Source organism: Mus caroli, chromosome 1, assembly GCF_900094665.2.
Source record: "Mus caroli chromosome 1, CAROLI_EIJ_v1.1, whole genome shotgun sequence".
NCBI lineage: Eukaryota > Metazoa > Chordata > Mammalia > Rodentia > Muridae > Mus > Mus caroli.
This window is the reverse complement of record NC_034570.1, coordinates 135049682-135070271: the sequence shown is the minus strand read 5'-3', so window position 1 is coordinate 135070271 and position 20590 is coordinate 135049682. Positions and strand designations below refer to the sequence as shown.

Below are 20590 nucleotides of genomic sequence, written 5' to 3'. Positions count from 1 at the left end.
GGCAGAGCTCCTGGTCTGTGTGTGGACTGCTGCTACTAGGAGTATCAAGAATAGCCACTGTGGAACTCTGCTGCAGTCTTCTCCAAACAAAACAAAAACTAGAAAGCCAGGCAGTACTGGTGCCCTTTATCCCAGCACACTGAAGGCAGAGGCAGGCAGATCTGAGTTCAAGACCAGCCAGGTCTACAGACAGCCAGGGTTTCACAGAAAAACCCTGTCTCAAAAATAAATAGATAGATAGATAGATAGATAGATAGATAGATAGATAGATAGACAGACAGACAGAAAGAAAGAAAGAAAATAAATAAGTAAAAATGTAATTACCATGTGACCAGCAATATCACTCCTGAACATCTGCTCAAAGGACTCTATAGCTCAGAGATACTTGCATATTCATGTTTATTACTGCTCTATTCATAACAGCAAGGAAATGGAATTAGCCTAGATGTCTGTCTACACCAAATGGATAATGAAAGTGTAGTACTGAGCCTGGTGTGGCAGCACATGCCTTTAATTCCAGCAATCTGTAGGCAGAGGCAGGAGGATCTCTAAATCTGAGGTCAGCCTGGTCTACAAAGTTCCAGGGCAGACAGGACTGTTACACAGAGAAACTGTCTCAGAAAAACGAAACAAACAAACAAACAAACAAAACCAAGTAGTATAGAATCTGCAGAAGAATGAATGGATCTAAAAATTATTAAGTGGGATAACTCAGACACATGACACATGTTTTCTCTCTTAATGATAAATGAGAAAAAAATCATGAAATTAGGAAGGGAACACAAGATAGAACTGGTTTTGAGTTAGTTCGGTGATCAAATATATGTTTTATGATTAAGTACAAGAATGAACAGAAAGGAGGAAGGTCAAAAACAAATTATGTAATAAAATACCAAAATACAAACTACCACTTTGTATGCTAATTTAAGTAAGTTAAACTTGGATCAAAGCTGAAGCTAGAAAATGGTATACAAGTTACCTCATAAAATAAATTACATTATTTTTACATAAAATGTAAAAAAAGTCATGTATCATTTCTTTTAAATGTGCTTGGATGACTAGTTTTTTAACAGTAAGTTTAAATTTTTTTCCTTTCAAGTTTAATTTGGAAAGAAGTTAGAAACAAACTTTTGAAAGACAAAGATGCTGGAAACTGTGGATCTAGAATGTACGTTCAAATGGGCATGGGATAATCCTCTGTCACCACTGTTATCTTTTAAAAGAATTAGGTAACAAACTGTTAAACCCTTAATTTTTAATGAATACACATAACGTTATCTTGAAAAACAGGTTGTCAAAAAACTCCCAATATTTATGTGTTCTACAGTTTTGTTTCAAAGCAAAAAAATATCCAGGGCTTTCTAGAATTCTACAATATATATACAAATAATCCAAGAAACTTTGCTAAAATATAATTGGGATATTTATTGTCTTCTTTACATATTCATAAAAAATCGTATCAGTCTTTCCAAATGGCTGGCCTTAAAAATCAAATAGGTGTAAGATAAAATTCAGTTTTAAGATCTGCAAAACACACCCCAAAGACAAAAATACTAATTATTTTTGCCACAATTAGAAACAGATGACCCAGTTTAAGTAAGATCTGACATTTATAAATTGAATATATTAAGCTAATAAATAAAAGTATTAATCAGAGCAACTACAGATAAAGTATATTATGTGTGTATTTTCCAGGTTCATTAATATAGTTGTATTTCTAGAGTACCAAGAACTCTCAGATCCAGAATTGAAGAATGGAGTTTAGCCAGCACTTTTTCGTCACTTTTATTTAAGATGCACTACATGCCCATGATGCAGGTAGGGAAAGAGTTTTAACTCCATGCATAAAGGATAAGACAGACTGGTACTATGCCAAACGTGCACTGAGTCAATTAAGATGTTGTTCAAAGTTTCTTTTATTTAATGGTGTCCATGAAATTAAGTGCAGCACACTGTACACACGTCCAAATATCCTCTTCACTTAGTTTCCTGAGCTTTCTTTGCATTCTGTTTTTCTTTTGCCTAAAAATTAAAGACAGCACATTATGAACTCCTCAAAGATTGTTTTAGATCATACTAAAATAAAATGTATCCAATGGTATTTGCAAGGGATAAGGCTTATGCAGCGTTCACACTACTAGAGCCTGTGTGGTGGGACTGTAGTCCTAGTTACTGGACACTGTGATGTAAGAGAGCAGCCGGCCTGGCAACATAGAAAGGAAAGGTATTAATGAATAAACAAATGAAAAGTACTGAAATACCCGAGTGTGTTCTGAGACACTGAGAGCATGGCAGTTTATAACTTGAGACTTGCAACTTTTGTTGAATTGTAAGGTTATTTACCCTCAGTAGAATGATCATTTTTGGTTTACAGAAGATCAAATGTACTGATTATAATAATTAAAATACACTCATTCTATAAAGCTAAACAACCATACATATTTGTCCATTTCTTACTCAAACTAAGTCTAATAAAATTATTTATACTTCCATTATATTGAAGTAAATGAACTTAACATAGTTCTGATGAGCTTATTAAAATATCACTAAAAGAATACATATATATATATATATATATGTGTGTGTGTGTGTGTGTGTATGTATCAGTATACATATATATACATATATGTATATAGTATTAGTAAATTTATTAGACCTAAATGTTTTTCAACATGATCTCATAATTACAATATTAAATGCAGTAATTCTATTTGTTACTAAAGTAACCAAAGAAAAGAAGAAAATGCTCAGAGACGTTATCAAAGTTGACCAAAATCACACAGTTAACATACAGTGAAATTTCAATAGATGTCAAAGACACTTGTTCTCAAGCAGTGCTTTTCAATATGTACGCCAACTGGGGTCCCTATTTAAATGTCGGATGATAATTTAGTATAAAACAAATTCTCAGGTGACACCAATTCTGCTGGTCTTTGAAAACGAACCATAGGGGCTGGTGAGATGGCTCAGTGGGTAAGAGCACCCGACTGCTCTTCCGAAGGTCCAGAGTTCAAATCCCAGCAACCACATGGTGGCTCACAACCATCCGCAACGAGATCTGGCGCCCTCTTCTGGAGTGTCTGAAGACAGCTACAGTGTACTTACATATAATAAATAAAATAAATCTTTAAAAAAAAAAAAAAAAAGAAAACGAACCATAAATGAGAATTCCACATTATATAATCCAAAAATAGGATAATTAGAACTACTTTAACTTTTTGACATATCAGGTACTACTATGCAGCAGTATGATAAAACTAAGAGCTTTGCATTAGACTTAATGGATGTGGTGGCACAGGCCTATAATCTAGCTACCTGCGGGGGGGAAGCTGATACCGAATGGTTAGTTCAACACCAGCTGGATAAAATGGCTAAAAATAGTTGGATGCAGTTCAGTTGTAGCCTGTGAAAAGCCCTTGAGTTGAGAGAGGGGGGAGGGGGCAAACCACAGAAAATCAAAAGCAAATTATTAAAACATGTATACATAAAATACACGTATTATCTAAAGTCTAACTACTACATAAAAGTAGTAAAATTAGTTACCTATATAAACATTTTTAATCAGTAGAATGACTTGGAATTTAATTTGTATACCCTATCCTATACAAAATTTCATTCCTTTTCCCATTTGGATTCTTTATTTTTGAGACACAGTTTTATCTTCTAACCCAACCTGGTTCTACAGCGCACAATCCTCCTACCTAGGCTTCCTAAGAGCTGAGATTACAGACATGCAACCCCACCTCTAACAAAGCTTCCTATACAAATGGATTTCAGTTACAATTGAAATTCAATTAACAATGTAAAGAAAAAAAGAGAAAAGTATTTAGTATCTTGCTCTTGGTCTCTAGAGTTTACAAAATGTTTACTAAAATTAACAAAATTATTGTGATCGTTGTCCTACTTTCTTTATTTAAGAGACAGAAGTTGGTTTAAGGATCAGCTACTTATTATCAATTGAGTCTAAATTCAATTCATTTGTATCCCTTTATCAACTACATTCATGGTTTTACAAAATAAGGCCCAGAAGTTTAAAAAGGTGAAATAGACAATGATTTAGAAGTACGCATACATATGTATATATACATACATATGGTGAAACTGAATTTCTTACAGTATTGTGAGTGTAGAGGACTCACAAATAGAATCTTAATCTAGCTAATTTTATGTTTCAGGGGACAGATTTGGTTTATGGTACAATAAGATTTACAACTATTTTTAGGTTACCTCCTGAGCAATGTATACAACTCTCACATAACAAAACCATGAAATTTTACTCAATGTCACTAGAGTCACAAGACCAAGGGAAAATTAGTTGTCTTTTGCTTTTTACTCAATATAATGAAAATTTTTTGCCCCAACTACTTTCACCATTGACTATATACACAGCTGTCTCAGTCAAAGTCCAACCTTAGATAGACCTGGCATCTAGCACCACTAAAAGGCACATCCTTTCTGTGTGGTTCCTCCTACCCCTTTCACACTGTAATAGCCAGTTTCTTTAACGGAGGGCTGGGGGAACAGCCAACCAACTAAATTCCACATGTTCCAAATCCGAATCCGAGTCTAGATTCTATACATAATTGTTCTTGAAAGTATTATGATTAAGAAATTCCTTGACAGCTTTTTATTGTGTTTAACTTTAAAATATAATCTATTTTACCTGCCTTTCAATTTGCTTTGTTTATTAGCAGAGAGCTCCAAAGTGGTATAACTTCTTTAGTTTTTTTTCTTTTTTTCACAAAAGGATTACAAAAATACATTTGCTAAGAAAATTATTTAGAACTTAATATATTTGTCTGAAATTTTTCACGACTTTGTGCTGAACTAATCTCAAGATACTATGCAGCAGGCTATAATTGTTTTATTCCTTGCCAACCCATGCCACAAGTTGTTTGAGATTTACATCATAACAAAATGTCTAGAATATAATTTGCAGCTAGACAAATGAGATGAACAATTTAAAACATTTCAATCAAATGTTAAATCCAAATACCCTCAGAACCTAGAAGTTAGCACTGTACAGGTAGAAACAATAAATATACATCATTTGTATAATATTACAGGATAAAAACTTCTAAAAACTAGGTAGTCTAGACAGTCAATAACTACCTTCCTTAAAAAACTGCCAACAGAAAGCTCTCAACAGAGCTGGTTACACTAACATTACATAGTCATATACTGCCACCTTGTGTCCAAAACAGTCTTTACAAAGGTTTACTCTAAGCTCACAAAACCACCATCAATCATCATTTGGGGAATATAGTCATGGACAATTTAAAAAAAAAAATTCACACCAAATTTTTTCCTAGTCTACACAAAAATACTGCATTTTAAAACAAACTTTAAAGAACAGTTTGCGTTGAATAAAGTGATAACCTGTCCATAAGTTTCAATGAGAAATTGTGTTCAGGATAACTCTGAATTCTGAATCCACTTGCGTCAACTTCCAAGTACTAAGACCATAGGTATGCACCACCACACCCATCACTATTTAATATTTTTAAAACAGAAAGAGGTCATAGTGTCTCAAAGAAAACCATCCAGATGTCCTGATAACAATTTGAGGATCACAGGGTTCAAGTTGATAATACACAATTGAAAATCAGTTTCCCATCTTAGAATACCCCGAGGAGCATGAACATAAGTTACCAGTCTTCTACAGTATGTTTAAATTTAATGCTAAAAAGTGAGTCGTATGTTTCAGGTAATAAGGCACACACAAATATATTAGGAGTTCAAATCTCAGTATTATTTTATATTTATAGTATGAAATATCTGGGACAAAATGTATGTTTGCTCTGTATACTTTAAAATCAATAAGAAAAATATACCTACCATGTATTCTTGTCTTTAAATTAATGGTCCAAATTTTTATTTGCCTAGTAGTGTCTTCTCAAAGTGTTTCTCAAAATGTGGTACACAGATCAGTTGCATTAGAATCACTTGGGAAACTTATTAAAGATTCTTTCCCCTACATGGGAATATCTGGGGAGGGGGCCAGGTAACATGTAATTTAAAGAGCATCCAGAGATGGTCATTTTCAGAAATGCTGATTTACAATATAAACGTATAAACAATTTAATTGTAATTCATTTATTCCTTGAATATTTTATTAAGTGCTTAACACTGAAGAGTAAATCTTAGAAATCAGAATTTTCCACTTATTTGTTAGTTATCCCTCAGTGAGAAGGATTCTAGATTAGGAATAAGAAACCTGTGTGCTAGCCAAACTATTCTTTTATCCCCATCAATGTCCATTCTAGTTCTAAATCCTGGTATCAATGCAAAATTTTACAAAATTAACTAAGGAAAAAAACCTATTATTTCAGTTATTAACAATAAAAATTTATTTTTGTTTAAAGAAAAAAATAGTGTTTTAGTACAGAACAACCTGCGTTGTAAACACTAAGACTTACGGGCTGATACGGTAGTGGGGCAATACCTGTTTTTGTTTTAAAATACCAGGCTACATTACTTCTCTTAGAATGCAAACACCAAGCAAAAGAATAACACTACAAAATACAAAACCCTAGGCAAAAAATAACTACACAATGCAAAACACTAAGCAAAAGAATAAATCTACCAAAGCCCCAGATATTTTATCACCATTCATGTTCATAACAATGATGGACTGGGGGAGAACCTAATCTAGCTTGAGTAGTCACCAATAAAGCACTTACCTTTTCCACAAGCGGAATCAACTGCTGGTGTTCAGCTAAGGTCTTTAACAATTCCATAATGAAAGGCAAGTAATTATGCTTCCTTCTGATATTTTCAATCTGAAAATAAAACACATTTTCTGATTCTATCATCTTTTTGCATTCAATTTAAAATCTTCATTCTCATGAACAGTATTAGGAATAAGATTTGATCCTCCTGATAATAAAGAATGTAAAACAAGTAGTAAGTATTTTCTAGGCACAACATTTTCCCCTCAGCTTAGCAAACTGGTTTTTTAAAGTCCTTTCTGAACAATCTTCTGTAGGAAAAAAAGAAGCCTATTGCAAGGATATTTATAAAAACATAAGCTGTGAAAACCAACTCACCAAGGTCTACAAGATAAACACCCCTGCTACTGTAACTACACACTACTGAAGCCAAGACTAATGAGAGCAGCTCTAGTTTTAAGTTTCATACATTTTCTTGAGGACTTTTATTACTCAGTGAGGATGGATGGTAGGGTAAGTCTGTGCCTGTGAACACACTCTCCCGAGTCATGTGCTGCTTCCTTTCACTGAGCTATAATACATCCCATCTAGTAGATGCTCCTTTCCCGTTTGTAAGTCACTCCATTTCCTCAAATGAATTTGAATTTTTAATTTCTTTTAAACTAGGTGTAATTTGTTATATGTTCTTACAATTAAGTCATAGGTAATGTGTGCACCATCTTAGTATTAGTGACAAGGAAAATAATGGTTGAAATTATCATCTCATACTCCCCCATTGCCAAAAACTTGTCCCTTTAACATCATTAACAGTGATTTGTTGCCTGTTGAGTACAAGGTAACATTGGGCTGACAAAGTAAGCAAATGCAACAAAAACCTAGTCCTTGCCTTGAGCATCACATGAAAAGGGAATCTTGTACTACTTCGGTATATAACCATTAGGCATCCAATATCTAAGTCCTCCTTCTACTTTCAGCTTACTGAACAGACTCTAAGTGAAGGAAGTCAGCAGTTACATAACTGCTTGTTATAACTAAAGAAAATTAAATAAGGATTCTCAAAAGCCTTAGAATTTTAAAAGAAAAAAATCAAGAGACAGAATTTCATGTAATTTGAAGGCATAGTGATTTGGTTATACACTTAAGATAGAATATATACTAAGGAATAAGACAGACTATAAAAAAACTTCACCTGTTAATACTAGTGCCATAGATAGACAGATAGATAGATAGAGATAGGATGAAGCCGGGCAGTGGTAGCGCACAACTTTAATCCCAGCACTTGGGAGGCAGAGGCAGGTGGATTTCTGAGTTCGAGGCCAGCCTGGTCTACAAAGTGAGTTCCAGGACAGCCAGGACTATACAGAGAAACCCTGTCTCAAAAAAAGCCAAAAAAAGAGAGAGAGAGAGAGAGAGAGAGAGAGAGAGATAGGATGAGATCCATTACTTTCTTACTATCTTAAGAAATTAATTTAAAAAATTTAAGTATTATTATTCATGAAGCAAATGAGTAATGTTCAGAGGAACCAAAATTTCCATATTAATATTTAAGGCTAAGAAGTACTGAACTGTAAAAAAAGAAAATATCCAAGAAAACAAGACTAAGAAGTAGAAGTATTATATTAATTCATCTAGCACTAGAAACAAAAATGTACTTCTTAACCTGAAAAAGCCCTACAACAAGCAAGCAGCCAGGCAAGCACCTAGTGCGTTTTAAACCATTTTCAGCTAGTTTGTGGTAGCATGCATCAGTATTCCAGCAGGAGGTTTACCACAGGTTCAAGGCTATTGTCCTTTATATACAGTTCACTACAGGCCAGGCACAGTCACACAGCCAGGGTTACATTTGAGACTGTCTCAAAAACAAACAAAAAAACAAAACCATAATTTATTCATTTTTCTACTACAGAAACTCAGAACTTTGCAAAAAATGGCTGCAAGTCTTGATCAAGGCACTACACAAGAAGAGTCATCACACTACACAGCACAGAAGCTGTCAAAGCCTACAGACACAAGGTCCTGATTGTCCCCAGTAGTCACAGGTAGGAGGACACCCTGGACATCAGGAAGAATAGTAGGTACAGTGAACTGAGACATCTAACAGGATAAAAGTCTGTTCATAATAGCATTTAAAAAGTGAAACTCTGTCAAGTGCCTGATAATCAATACATTATTCTGAAAACTCACCAATGATGGAAAGCAATCAAGCAGCCAACATACTTTCATCAAAAAATTTACTAAAATATTATAGCCTATTTTTTAAAAACATACCTTATATCTCTTTAACTTTTGTACCTCTTCTTCAATAAGCATCTGGTTTCTGGCAACTTCTGACTGAATAGCACTTAACACAGTACTACCTTGATCTGTATCCATGGGTTCCTCCTTAGGGGGAAAAAAAAGAAACAGTACCCTAATGACTGTGACTTAAGTCCTGACAACATTTAAATGATTCATATAATTATTTTCATATTTCAACTTTGTAGACAAGAATATTAGCCCAATAAGAAAACAAATTAATAGATAAAAGCCTTAAATATACCTTCCATATTTCTGTTCTAGAATATTTGACTTTCACCTACTACCAATATTGTAACATATATTCCTAAAATCTATTAAATTACAAAATAAATTTGCTTAAACTATCTGTACTGGCTAGTTTTGTGTCAACTTGACACAGCTGGAGTTATCACAGAGAAAGGAGCTTCAGTTGAGGAAATGCCTCCATGAGATCCAACTGTAAGGCATTTTCTCAATTAGTGATCAAAGGGGAAAGGCCCCTTGTGGGTGGGACCATCTCTGGGCTGGTAGTCTTGGGTTCTATAAGAGAGCAGGCTGAGCAAGCCAGGGGAAGCAAGCCAGTAAAGAATATCCCTCCATGGCCTCTGCATCAGCTCCTGCTTCCTGACCTGCTTGAGTTCCAGTCCTGACTTCCTTGGTGATGAACAGCAGTATGGAAGTGTAAGCCGAATAAACCCTTTCCTCCCCAACTTGCTTCTTGGTCATGATGTTTGTGCAGGAATAGAAATCCTGACTAAGACACTATCTTTAAGATATGATCAAAGGACTTTTTAAAAAAATTTTCTCTACCGTTAGCTGTCTTTTCCAACCATATTTATAGCCATAAAAAGGTAATCATTAAGATTGGTAAAAATTATATGTACATTTACATATATGAAATTAACTCCTACAAAAATACACTCTTGATTAATTGTAAGAGAAAATAGCTAAAATAATTCATTATTAACATTTAGCATCTGTCATGTTACTCTTTTAGTGATTTAATTTAATTCTCATGAGAATATTTTATGAGCACTATAATATTCATGCTTCATTAAGAAACTGAGAAAAATATCAAGTGTAAAGTAACATAAATTCAGAATATTGCCCCTTAATTAAATCTATTATGAATATGAAAATCAATTTTTTTCCCCTGAGCGCATACAGTACCTATGCAAAAAACTTTATACTCAAAGCCCAAAGGGAATGCAAAGAAGTGAGGCTCAACTAGCAAGAGTGCTTCCTGTTCAAGCATGATGACCAGAGTTCAGATACCACAGACAAAGCCAGGAATGGCCATATACATGCCTAGAACACTGGTGAAGTAGAAATCAAAGACAGGAAAATCGTTGGGACTTGCTGGCCACTAGCCTGGTTCCAAACTTAAGTTACAGACCATCCCTCAAAAAAAAAAAAAAAAAAATAGCAGTGTGTGATAGAACAAGATACTACATAGCCTCCTCCAGCTTCCCCACATATCCACTCTTGACAGTCCCCCCCATCCCACCATATACACAACCAAGGGTGTGTGCCTGTGTGCCCACAAACCTCTGCAAGTTGTCTTTGTAACTCTGCTATCTTCTGTTCATATATCATTTTTCTGTCAGATACAATGGCCATTAAATTAAATCGAATTTCTCCTTCACTATACCTATAAAAAAGTTTTAAAATGCAATAAAAATTATAAAATCACTAGTATTAAGATAATTCATTGTGATTACTACATAATGGAGTAAGTAAAATTATTAGTAGCCTAATAATAAAAACTGGACATTTTAATAAAGTTTTGTATATGAAAGAGCATAATATAGCAAAAGATTATCTAAATTTCATCAACTGCAAGTACTTTAAATGTTCCATACTACTATGAATTTTATTTAAGACATTAGAAATAACATGTTTTCATCACTCCTCCTTATAAGAAATAGGGCAATTATTACTTCAATTCTCAGAGAAAAGAATTAAACCAAGACATTACATTTGCTAGCGTCTACTGAATGACACTAAACATTTCTCTCAAGTCATGATGTACTGTTGGTAAGTGAATTTTAAACTTTATTTATAACTCACACATAAATATAAAATATTAATTTTAATGTATAATTATAGCAAGTAGTAAAATTACTACCCTGATACCAAAAAAAAACCCCTCATAACAGTATGAACTGCCCTAATTTTGAAATTACCTATAATACATAAGAAGACTTAATCTAGATAATAATATACTATAAAACATAGGCCTATATTTGTATTAGTTCAAGACAAAATACTTCAAAAGTGTCTTAAAATTCTAGTCATCAGAAAGAATATGATCAAATATATCTAATGCTTTAAATTATGTGAAAATGTTTAAAATTTTCTAGGCCTTTTAATTCTATGTTCCTAACCCTATCAAATATAACTGAAATTTGTGGAAAAAAAATATATTAAAAGGAAAAAGAAAAAGTGGGTGTCAGGGGAGGAAACTCACAGTAGATCTGAAGAATCCTCAAGTGACATGGAATTGTGCTGGGTCTACCTAGCTGTGACATTACAGTGTACCTTTTTACGATTACAAGATAAACAGTACATATAACCCACCACTTCCTATAACTGAACATGTTTATATAACTATTTCAAAATAACTTCATCTTGAAAATCCTCAAACAACAGTCCAAAACTACCTGAACAAATATTTAGCAATAGTTAGCAGCTCATTTAGGGCTGGTATTGTAGTTCAGAGGTAGATCATTTGCCTAGCATACCTGAAGCCCTACGTTCAAACCCCTGCACTGCCAAAAATTAAAATGAAATAAAACAGAAATCCCCACTTCATGGATGTCAATGTATTTGTCATATCATTAAATAACATTTCTAAAATACATTTGTTCAATACATTAATTCAATCAAGAGTAGGTCAGATATTTAACATAGAACATTAAAAAATTGAAACTTTTATAATTAAAAAAGAAAACAAAGAAACAAACAAAAACCTTAGAAACGAGATTTATATATGAATGACATTAGTGGAGCATTACTTTTGAATCCTTTTCTCTATTACTGGCCTCACTGCAGTAATCCAGTCATCTTGATTGCATGCACCTAGAAGGAAATGTTAGACAAGAAAAGGCAACATTAACTAACATTCAAAGTTTTAATCAACAATACTTAAATAAATTGAGGGCTTACACAAATGTCTTAAAGGTCTCAGAATGTAGCTTACTCTATCTGAAGACAAGAAATACTGATGCAGCCTTGGCAAAGCTCAAATTTTAGGTGTGAGCCACCATGTGTTGTGGATTCTTTTTAGTGTAATTATGTTAAGCTTTAATTCTTATTTTTTAATAAAAGAATATATTATCATTTGTATTGTTGTACTATCATTTAACATCATGTCATGCTATCATGCAACAGACATGTTGGTAGTCACTAAAATATTTGAGAAAGCAAGGAATCAGTTAGGAAATTAAGTCACTTAAATGTACAACAATGAGATAAAGATCAATACACTGAGTAATAGAGTGCTTGCCTAGCACACTGTAGCTCAGGTATGTTCATCCTCTCAGTCTCTCTCATCCCTTCACTCACTAGGTCACCCTCCCTCCTCCCCTTCTGTCACACAAATTCTTTAAGCAAATTTTTTTAGGTTATCATGTTTAATAGATGACAAAACTAAAAACTAGGGAAAAAAAAGAAACCAATACGCATGTCAGTGGTAAAATAAGGATTCAATCCTTACTGTGTGATTCTCTAAAAATATAAAATTAAAAAATTGATAAGGAGTAGTAGAGTGAAAAGTATAAAAATATATCATATGCATGTATGGAAATGTTATAAAGGATAAAAACTACTTTTTACAACTACTATATGTTAGGAAAAATTCAAACAAAATTGAAAACCACTTATAATACAAGGTCATTTAGCCAAAATGCCTTAATCCTCGTTTTCCCAGAAATCACATAACAGCTACTCAATAAATGTAGCGACTCTGTATTGTACTTTGTTTATGTAAAATAATTACAATTGCTGGTCAACAGAAGACATAAGAGTTCAAATTAATTATCAAACTAAGGAAAACTAGCTTCTTAAAAATTATTTTAACAAGGAATATTTTTAGATACAAACCTCTTCTATATGAATTGTTAGTTATAAGTGTGGAAAATGATCATAAATTATGAAATTATAATCAAAACAAACCTACTTATTTGTTGTAGTGATAGGGAACAGGGAACAAGCCTCGGTTACCACCGAGATACATTATAAAATTTAATCAAAAGCATGTATTAGATTCAAATAAAGCAAAGGTTTGCTGTATTGCAATCTAATGCAACAAAGGAAATTTAATGAAGTCACAAAAAAAGAATTACAATTCTTTTGGGAGGAGCCTGGAGTGTAGTTCAGTGATAGAGGCCTTGCCTACCACATATTTATAAGACTGTATGTGCATATGGTGTGTCTGCCTGAAATGTGCATGCTCTGTCTCTGTCTTTCTCTGTCTTGGATGTGCGCATGCTCTGTCTCTGTCTCTGACATAAATTGTTAAGCAATTTTTTAGGTTATCATAAAAAGTGCTTTTCCACACTACCCTACCCTGTGACTCCTCCCCACTCTGGCTGATTCTCTTCATTGCCCACCTGTGCATTCTCATTACAGGTCCTCCAGGGCCAACACCCTTTCCCTCCCTCCCAGGTTTTCATTGCAGAGCTGGGCTTGATGAACTGTCCTGCTGTAACCCCAGAAGGGGGGAGACTGAGGCAGGAGGATCACAAATTCAAGGTCAGGTTATTCAGACACAAAGTCATTATCTCAAAATAAGTAAATTAACTTATTATAATTAAAAATAAATTATGTGAGCTGTGTGTTAAAAACAAATTCATAGGTCCCAAATGAATAGTATAAGTCCTTGCTATATAATCATATCATTTAATTCCATCAAACAGTCAAGACCATATTATACTACCTCAAAGTAGCTTTCATCCTCAAAATTTAAGCAGACCTGCAGCTAACATAAGGGAGAATATAAAATCGTTTTTTTCTTATCCAAAGTAAATACCAGAAGAGAAAACAAATTACCTAAATCAATTGGGCCTTCTCTTAACCCGTCCAGTTCATACAGTCTTCCATTGACTGGAACATAACTGACAAAGTGAAAAGCATCCTCCTCTTTGGCTGGTGTCTTTGTATCAAATTCAAACATCTGCTGTCTGCAGTAAAGAAAAGAGTAAGAGCCCCCAAAAAAGCAAATACAACAAAAATAAGAGATAGAAAATGGTAAGATAGAGAGTCAGGGACAGATAGATGATAGGCAGACGGACAGAGAGACACACATACAGTTCTTTACCTGGCAAAACTGTTGTGCACTTGTCGAATCACATCTGAGTTACTCAATGCCAGCCCCTTCATCTAAAACAATTTTGAAAAGTAGCCTATTATAACAAGAACAATCACAAATAGGTCATTTTAAGATTAAGAAGGCTACTCACAGCTGCATCAAAACTTTGGGAAAATTCTTTAAATTCTGATAATGTCTCTCCTAAATGCACATCTTGATGTGTACAGTTCAGTAGTACACTTACGATAGCCTGAGTGGCACAAGCATTATTAATTACCTATAAAATATAAAAAGGAAGAGTATTATGAGTCTGTTTTAATTTTTTTTTTAAGTTGATCATACACCCTTCAAACAGAAGTAGTCTTCAAATTCTATTTCATATAGCACTGGCATAAACTTTTAGTTTCCATTCTGGTCTACTTTCAGGAACTTGATAAAATTCTTGTGTGGAAGATTCTAGACAGTCAAAGAAATTTAGTAACCATTAAGACTGCAAACAAGTCCAGTCAAGGCAGCATGACCAATCAGCCTAACCTAAAACAGATAACTACAACAAAATAACTTGTCCTCCCTCCTAACTTCCTTCTTCCTAAACTTACTCTTCTCCAATTCAGCCATATCTAAGTATTCAGCCCAAGCTTTAACTCCTCTAGATGGCTTGTAGACTGAAATTCTGCAACAGCTCATTCCCACTCTCATTTCAATCTCTAATACAAGTATATACTGTCCATAGATAGCCATAGTGTTACCATCATACAGTATGTTCAACAGATTACATGGACCTTACATATACAAAAGCAAAAAAAAAAAAAAAAAATTAAAAAGAAAAAAGGTGCCTCCTTTTGTACCGGAGTTTTCTGGGTACTTTACACATACCAATTATTTCAATCTTCTCAACGAACTATAAAAATGTATTCTTATTTTACTTTACTTTTACTGAAGCTGAGACACAAAGAATTAAGTGGCTTCCCAAGGACACACAGCTAACCAAGAGACAGTCTGATTCTCCAATTTGTGTAGCAGACATCACACCAAGCTGATTCTGTATGTGGGCTTCTCCAATAAGATCATAAACTATTTTATAAAATCTTATCTTCCACACAGTTCACAACACCTAAAATGTTAAGATTACAGAACTGAAAAACAGAAAAGGAGGCTGGAGAAATGTTCATGTTGCTGCTCTTCCAGAGGACCTGAATTTGGTTCAAAGAGACCAAATCAGACAAATCACAACTATAGCTAATTCCAGCTCCAGGGGATTAAATGCCCCTGGCTTCTGGACTCATGTTTACAAATATACACACTTATACATAATTACGTATAAAATAAAGAAAAGGAAGGAAAAGCTCTGTGAGTTCAAGGCAGGCCTGGTTTATACAGCAAGTTCAATGCCAGACAGGGCCCCCCAATAAGATTCTGTCTAAAAACAAACAAAAACAAAAACACAAAATACGCACCCAGCCCCAATCATAAATGAGGTAAAATGTGGCTTCTACAAAGAAAATAATACTGTTCAAAGATATGAGGAGATGTTCATTATGTACACACCACACACACACACACACACACACACACACACATACACACACAAGGACTAGGATCAAAATAACAAGAATCCATGTAAAAACTACACATGCCTGTCAATACTGTATGAGGGGCATAGATGGGCAGCAGATCCCAAAAGTTCACTGGGTAAAGTTTAGCCTGGCTAAAAAGGTGAGTTTCAGATTCAAAGACCTTGTCTGCAGGCAGTAAGGCAGAGAGAATTACAGAAAGATAACTGATATTCTGCTTTGGCCTCTGTATGTATATATGTGGGATATATGCCTACAGATTTACATACATGTAACATACACACATACAGAGAGAGAGGGTTCCTTAAGCTTTAGTGTTCAACATCATGAGACCCTATCTCAAAAATACAGAATTAAACTTAGTACTGATAAGAATGTTGCTCATGAAGAAACTTGTGAGAAATCACAAAGATACATGAACGACAGGAAACCAAACTAATATAGAAGATAATTTTAACTGACATATATTATATCTTTTCCAAATACAAAATTTTTATAGCTTTGAAAATTTGGGCAGACAATAAAGCAAATAGAATGAATATCTAGAAAGATATGTAAAGAGTTTATATAAAGGAACAAATTGCAATGATATAATTAAGAACTAAAGAGCACTTTTGGTTGTATTAATGTGGTTGCAGCCATAGGGGTCATTTACTAATTTATAAATCAATGATCTTAAAAATTTTTCTAACATATTTTTCATAGAGAAACTAAATAATAAAAACTGAGAAGCTGGGCGTGGTGGCACACGCCTTTAATCCCAGCACTTAGGAGGCAGAGGCAGGTGGATTTCTGAGTTCGAGGTCAGCCTGGTCTACAGAGTGAGTTCCAGGATAGCCAGGGCTACACAGAGAAACCCTGTCTCAAAAAAAAAAAAAAAAAAAAAAAAATTTAAAAACTGAGAAGGATTCGGTTGAGATTAAAGAAAGGATTGGAGAGGATAGAAAATAAAAACAAGATTGACTAGGTTATTATCCTAACGCTAACAAAAGTGTTGAATACTAAAGGGAGACTATTAAGCCCACTTTTATGTAAATATGCAAATAAGAAATCTAGAACTCAACTAGTTAAATAAAAGAAAACCATAACAGAGCCAATCATAAATTTGTTATAAATCAAGAATAATTAAAACTCCATTCCATGTACCTTCAGCAAATTAAGAAAAACATAGGCATCATCAATGTCTTCCTCCTCCATTTTCACAAGTTTACCTATCTATTACACACTAAAGGTGCTAACTCTATTCAAATCTACATCCACCGCTACTTTCAGTCTTGCTTCCTCTCACACAAGTATCTATGCTTATAGTCTGTACCATGTTTAAAATGCATTCTTACAGTATAACCAAGGTAATTTTCTAAATGAAAATCTAATCACCATCCATCTTGAAAAACATTTTGATAACTTACTATTACTCATAGAATACAGAGAAGAAAAGAATCTTAATCACATAAATTGCTGCACATATGAACTCAGTTGCTATGGCTAAATGATTAAGACCTGGGCAGATGGAGCCATCCAGCATCCCAGCATGGATGGGGAGGGGTTCATGAAGTCCTACACATATCTGAGGAACTACTGCAATTGATGGCTGTTGAGGAGAGGAGTTGGGTTTTTTTTTTTTTTTTAGAAATGTGGTCCTTTACAGAATACCCATGCTCTACCAGATGGTCCTGTCCTCTTGCACATATAGGTGAGTAAACTCAGTGGGCTTAAAAGCAGAGTACATGACACTGGCACAGAAAGCGGTTGTAGAATGAGACAAAAGAAGGAAGTGAATTGAGGGAAACAGGTGCACATTGTATGCTTGTGTAAAACTCTCAAGCAGTGAGTGTCTAAAATAACACAGTTAAGATTTTTAGAAGTTCCTAGGAATACTGATTGATTTTCCCTGACGCTCAAAGAATAACAAAACAGGAATTTGAAAACCCTGAGAAACTTTTTTTCACCACTATATAATTCTAAAATGCATCACTGTTGCTGAACTAACTAAAAGAAAGTCTCAATCAGCTAAAATACACTGTGTGGTCTGTGCCTTTCCTCCAGTTATAATCTGACAGTTGTTCTCCAGTATCTACTTATTTTCTTTTTATCTAAATGAAATGCCCAAATTTTGGCCTGATCTGTGGCCACCTGGAATAAAAACAACCTTCCTAACAAACTTCCTAACTATCTTTGCTAACTCAGGTTATGAAGTTTTTTAGGGTTTTTGTATGTTTTAAAGTAAGCATATGCCACTGACAACTTATATAAATGTCCATAAAAGCAACAGAATGTGCTGCCCACTTCAGAGTGTCTGACATCTGCAATTATGATAGAATAATTGAAGCTCTGGCAACAGTTTTGGACCATGAAGAAACCTCTCAAATAGGAGACAGACAGAAAGGAACAAAACTGTTGCCTATAACCTGGATACTTTGTAGAAATTACAAAAAAAGAAAGAGAAAGGAAGAGAGAGAGAGAGAGAGAGAGAGAGAGAGAGAGAGAAAATACTTACTGTAAGACCACTATTTCTCTAAACCTGTAGCTAACCTAACCTGGTTCTAATATGCTGCCTACTCAACTTCAAATTCCATGACAATCTCCCTACTCTTCTCCATAGTTGGCCTTCTTTCTTGTAGAATATTCTACTAGTCACAATTCCTTTTACCATGAAGCTGCAATTAATCTAGAATAACCCTCAGCCTTTTCCTTTAGTTAATACCTACTTAACCTACAGTTTCAGCTAAACTACTTGCAACTTACTCAGACTTGTTTAGCAAATTACTTCACCATCAAACGTTTGACTCCTTAGTCCATTTCTACCTAGGGGGTCTTGAAAAGTGATGCCTGGGAAAGATGTCTTTCTAGGGGGGTTTGTGCCATACTCGTATTCTAATAATGTGCCTTAGAGTGGGCTCTTTGGGTCAGCTTTAGCAGCTGCCTTCTGTGGGGCAGAAGACTATGGTAACCTACATGAATCAGATCTATGAAAACCGTCACCTCTACAAATTAGTTCAAATTTCCCTGTAAGACAATACCATGCATACTGTCAAAAAGCATTGTGTGAAAAGTCAGTACCATCGTGATCCCACTGGCAGAAGACAACTGGAAGTTCCACCCATGGAACTTTTCTGGATTTTGCTTCACACAACCCTTTCCTTAATTGATTTTGAATTATATACCAGCTCTAGTAAACCAAAGCTGGTAAGTGTAACACCCTTTGGTGAAGTCCATGTGTCTTTCTACTACTCAATCGCCTCTCTCCTGAAAGGCAGAAAGGATGGAGTCAGACAAACAGAAAGGAAGTTAATAGACCATGTCTTCACTGTCAGTAACATGGCATGTTTTGTAGAAAAGCATTACTGTAATCAGCCTTTAAGGTATGATCACACCTAGCTCAAATGGATTTAGATCCTGAAAATACTCCTAAAGTCTACACACTCTTTCCTGAACGCTAAGTCCTTAAAACATAATATCAAGGATGATGTATTTATGTAATAATTCTCTTAACAGGCTCACATGAAATATAAGATTAGCAAATTAGTAAATTTTAAAGTGAAATTGACCTGAAATACACAATAAAAAATTATGGGGAAGTAATTAATTTGACACCTTAAGAGTAGTATAATAATAGTACAATACAAATAAACTATTAAATTACAGTAAGATAGAAATGTAACCCCTGGGGGCTGGGATGGGTCTGGACAGATGGCTCAGGAACAGAAGAGCATTAGCTGCTCTTCCTGGGGATCTGGGTTTGGTTCCCAGAACTCACAAGATAATTAGCAACTAATTGGAACCACTGCAGTTCCAGGGGATCCACTGCCCTCTTCTGGCCTCTGCAGGCAATGCATGCGTGTATTGCAAAGGCATGCAAAACACATCATTTTTTCTAACCTCAAAAAAAAAATTTAAAAAGAAAGAGAAAATGTAATGAATAACTAAGAAAATAATCAAAGGACACCAGAAATTATAAGGTTTTACCCCAGTAACATCTCTCTTCCATCAAACTGTCTTTTAAACCTTACCAATAGCAAGGCCTCTGGCACATGTCTGTAATCCCAACAGCTGGGAAACTGAGACAGAACAGCAAGTTCCAGAGCAGTCTATACTACACAGGGGCTCCCTTCCTCTCCCCAAAGTTCACACCAACAATAAAGCCTACTGCTGTAACAACAAAAACATAGTTAAGCTTGATTAAACCACACATCTTAATCTTAATGACTGGATGGTAGTGGGCTCAAGTTCTTTAATCATGATAGCCTTAGATACAAGCAGTTCAGTCTCCATTTACTGAATGCATACTACATGCCATGTACTATATTTCAAAGCAAAATTCCCAACTCTCAGATTTACAAGCTAATGTGGAAAAAACAACAAATACAGACATAGAAAAGCACACACATACAAAAACACAAAGAAAAATACAACAATTTAATAGTGGCCATCTCTGAAACACTCTTTCGGTTTCAATATCATATCTTTTAAAAGCTTACAATTTGTGTAACAGATACATAGTCTACTTATTGCCTAGATGAGTCGAAATATTAAAAGTGGCTAGCGCAAACATCCGGCCACTCTCCCAGCCAGGGAGGACAGGAGTCCGCCCGGCACGGGAGCCCTCTGCCTCAGGAACAGGGAGCACCATCTTGGTTCCGGGACTCCATCGAACTTAGGAACTTAGTCTGCACAGGTGAGAGTGTGCACCACAGAAGCTGACAGCTTCTGTGACCTGTCAAAGCAACACAGCATCTGGGAAAGGTCCTGTTTTGGGC

General features: G+C 34.8%; 1 protein-coding gene across 4 annotated transcripts in view; it reads right to left on the bottom strand.

Moving 5' to 3' along the window:
* Window positions 1-1760: 1760 nt before the first annotated feature.
* Window positions 1761-20590, bottom strand: part of Uchl5 (ubiquitin C-terminal hydrolase L5) — a 30255-nt gene continuing 11425 nt past the window's right edge. Inside the window, exons 4-12 of one of the 4 annotated variants that reach the window (XR_002377354.2) lie at window positions 14411-14536; window positions 14269-14330; window positions 14001-14131; window positions 11966-12029; window positions 10497-10599; window positions 8940-9053; window positions 6684-6782; window positions 5839-5988; window positions 1761-2022 (exon numbers count right to left, since the gene is read on the bottom strand). Coding sequence is in view for 3 of the 4 variants with exons in the window: in XM_021155763.2 (XP_021011422.1) it covers window positions 1978-2022; window positions 6684-6782; window positions 8940-9053; window positions 10497-10599; window positions 11966-12029; window positions 14001-14131; window positions 14269-14330; window positions 14411-14536 (744 nt within the window). In the remaining variant the exon portion in view is untranslated. Of the gene's footprint in view, window positions 2023-5837; window positions 5989-6683; window positions 6783-8939; window positions 9054-10496; window positions 10600-11965; window positions 12030-14000; window positions 14132-14268; window positions 14331-14410; window positions 14537-20590 lie in introns of those variants that run through there. The other 3 variants (XM_021155770.2, XM_021155763.2, XM_029480547.1) reach the window with 3 other exon arrangements.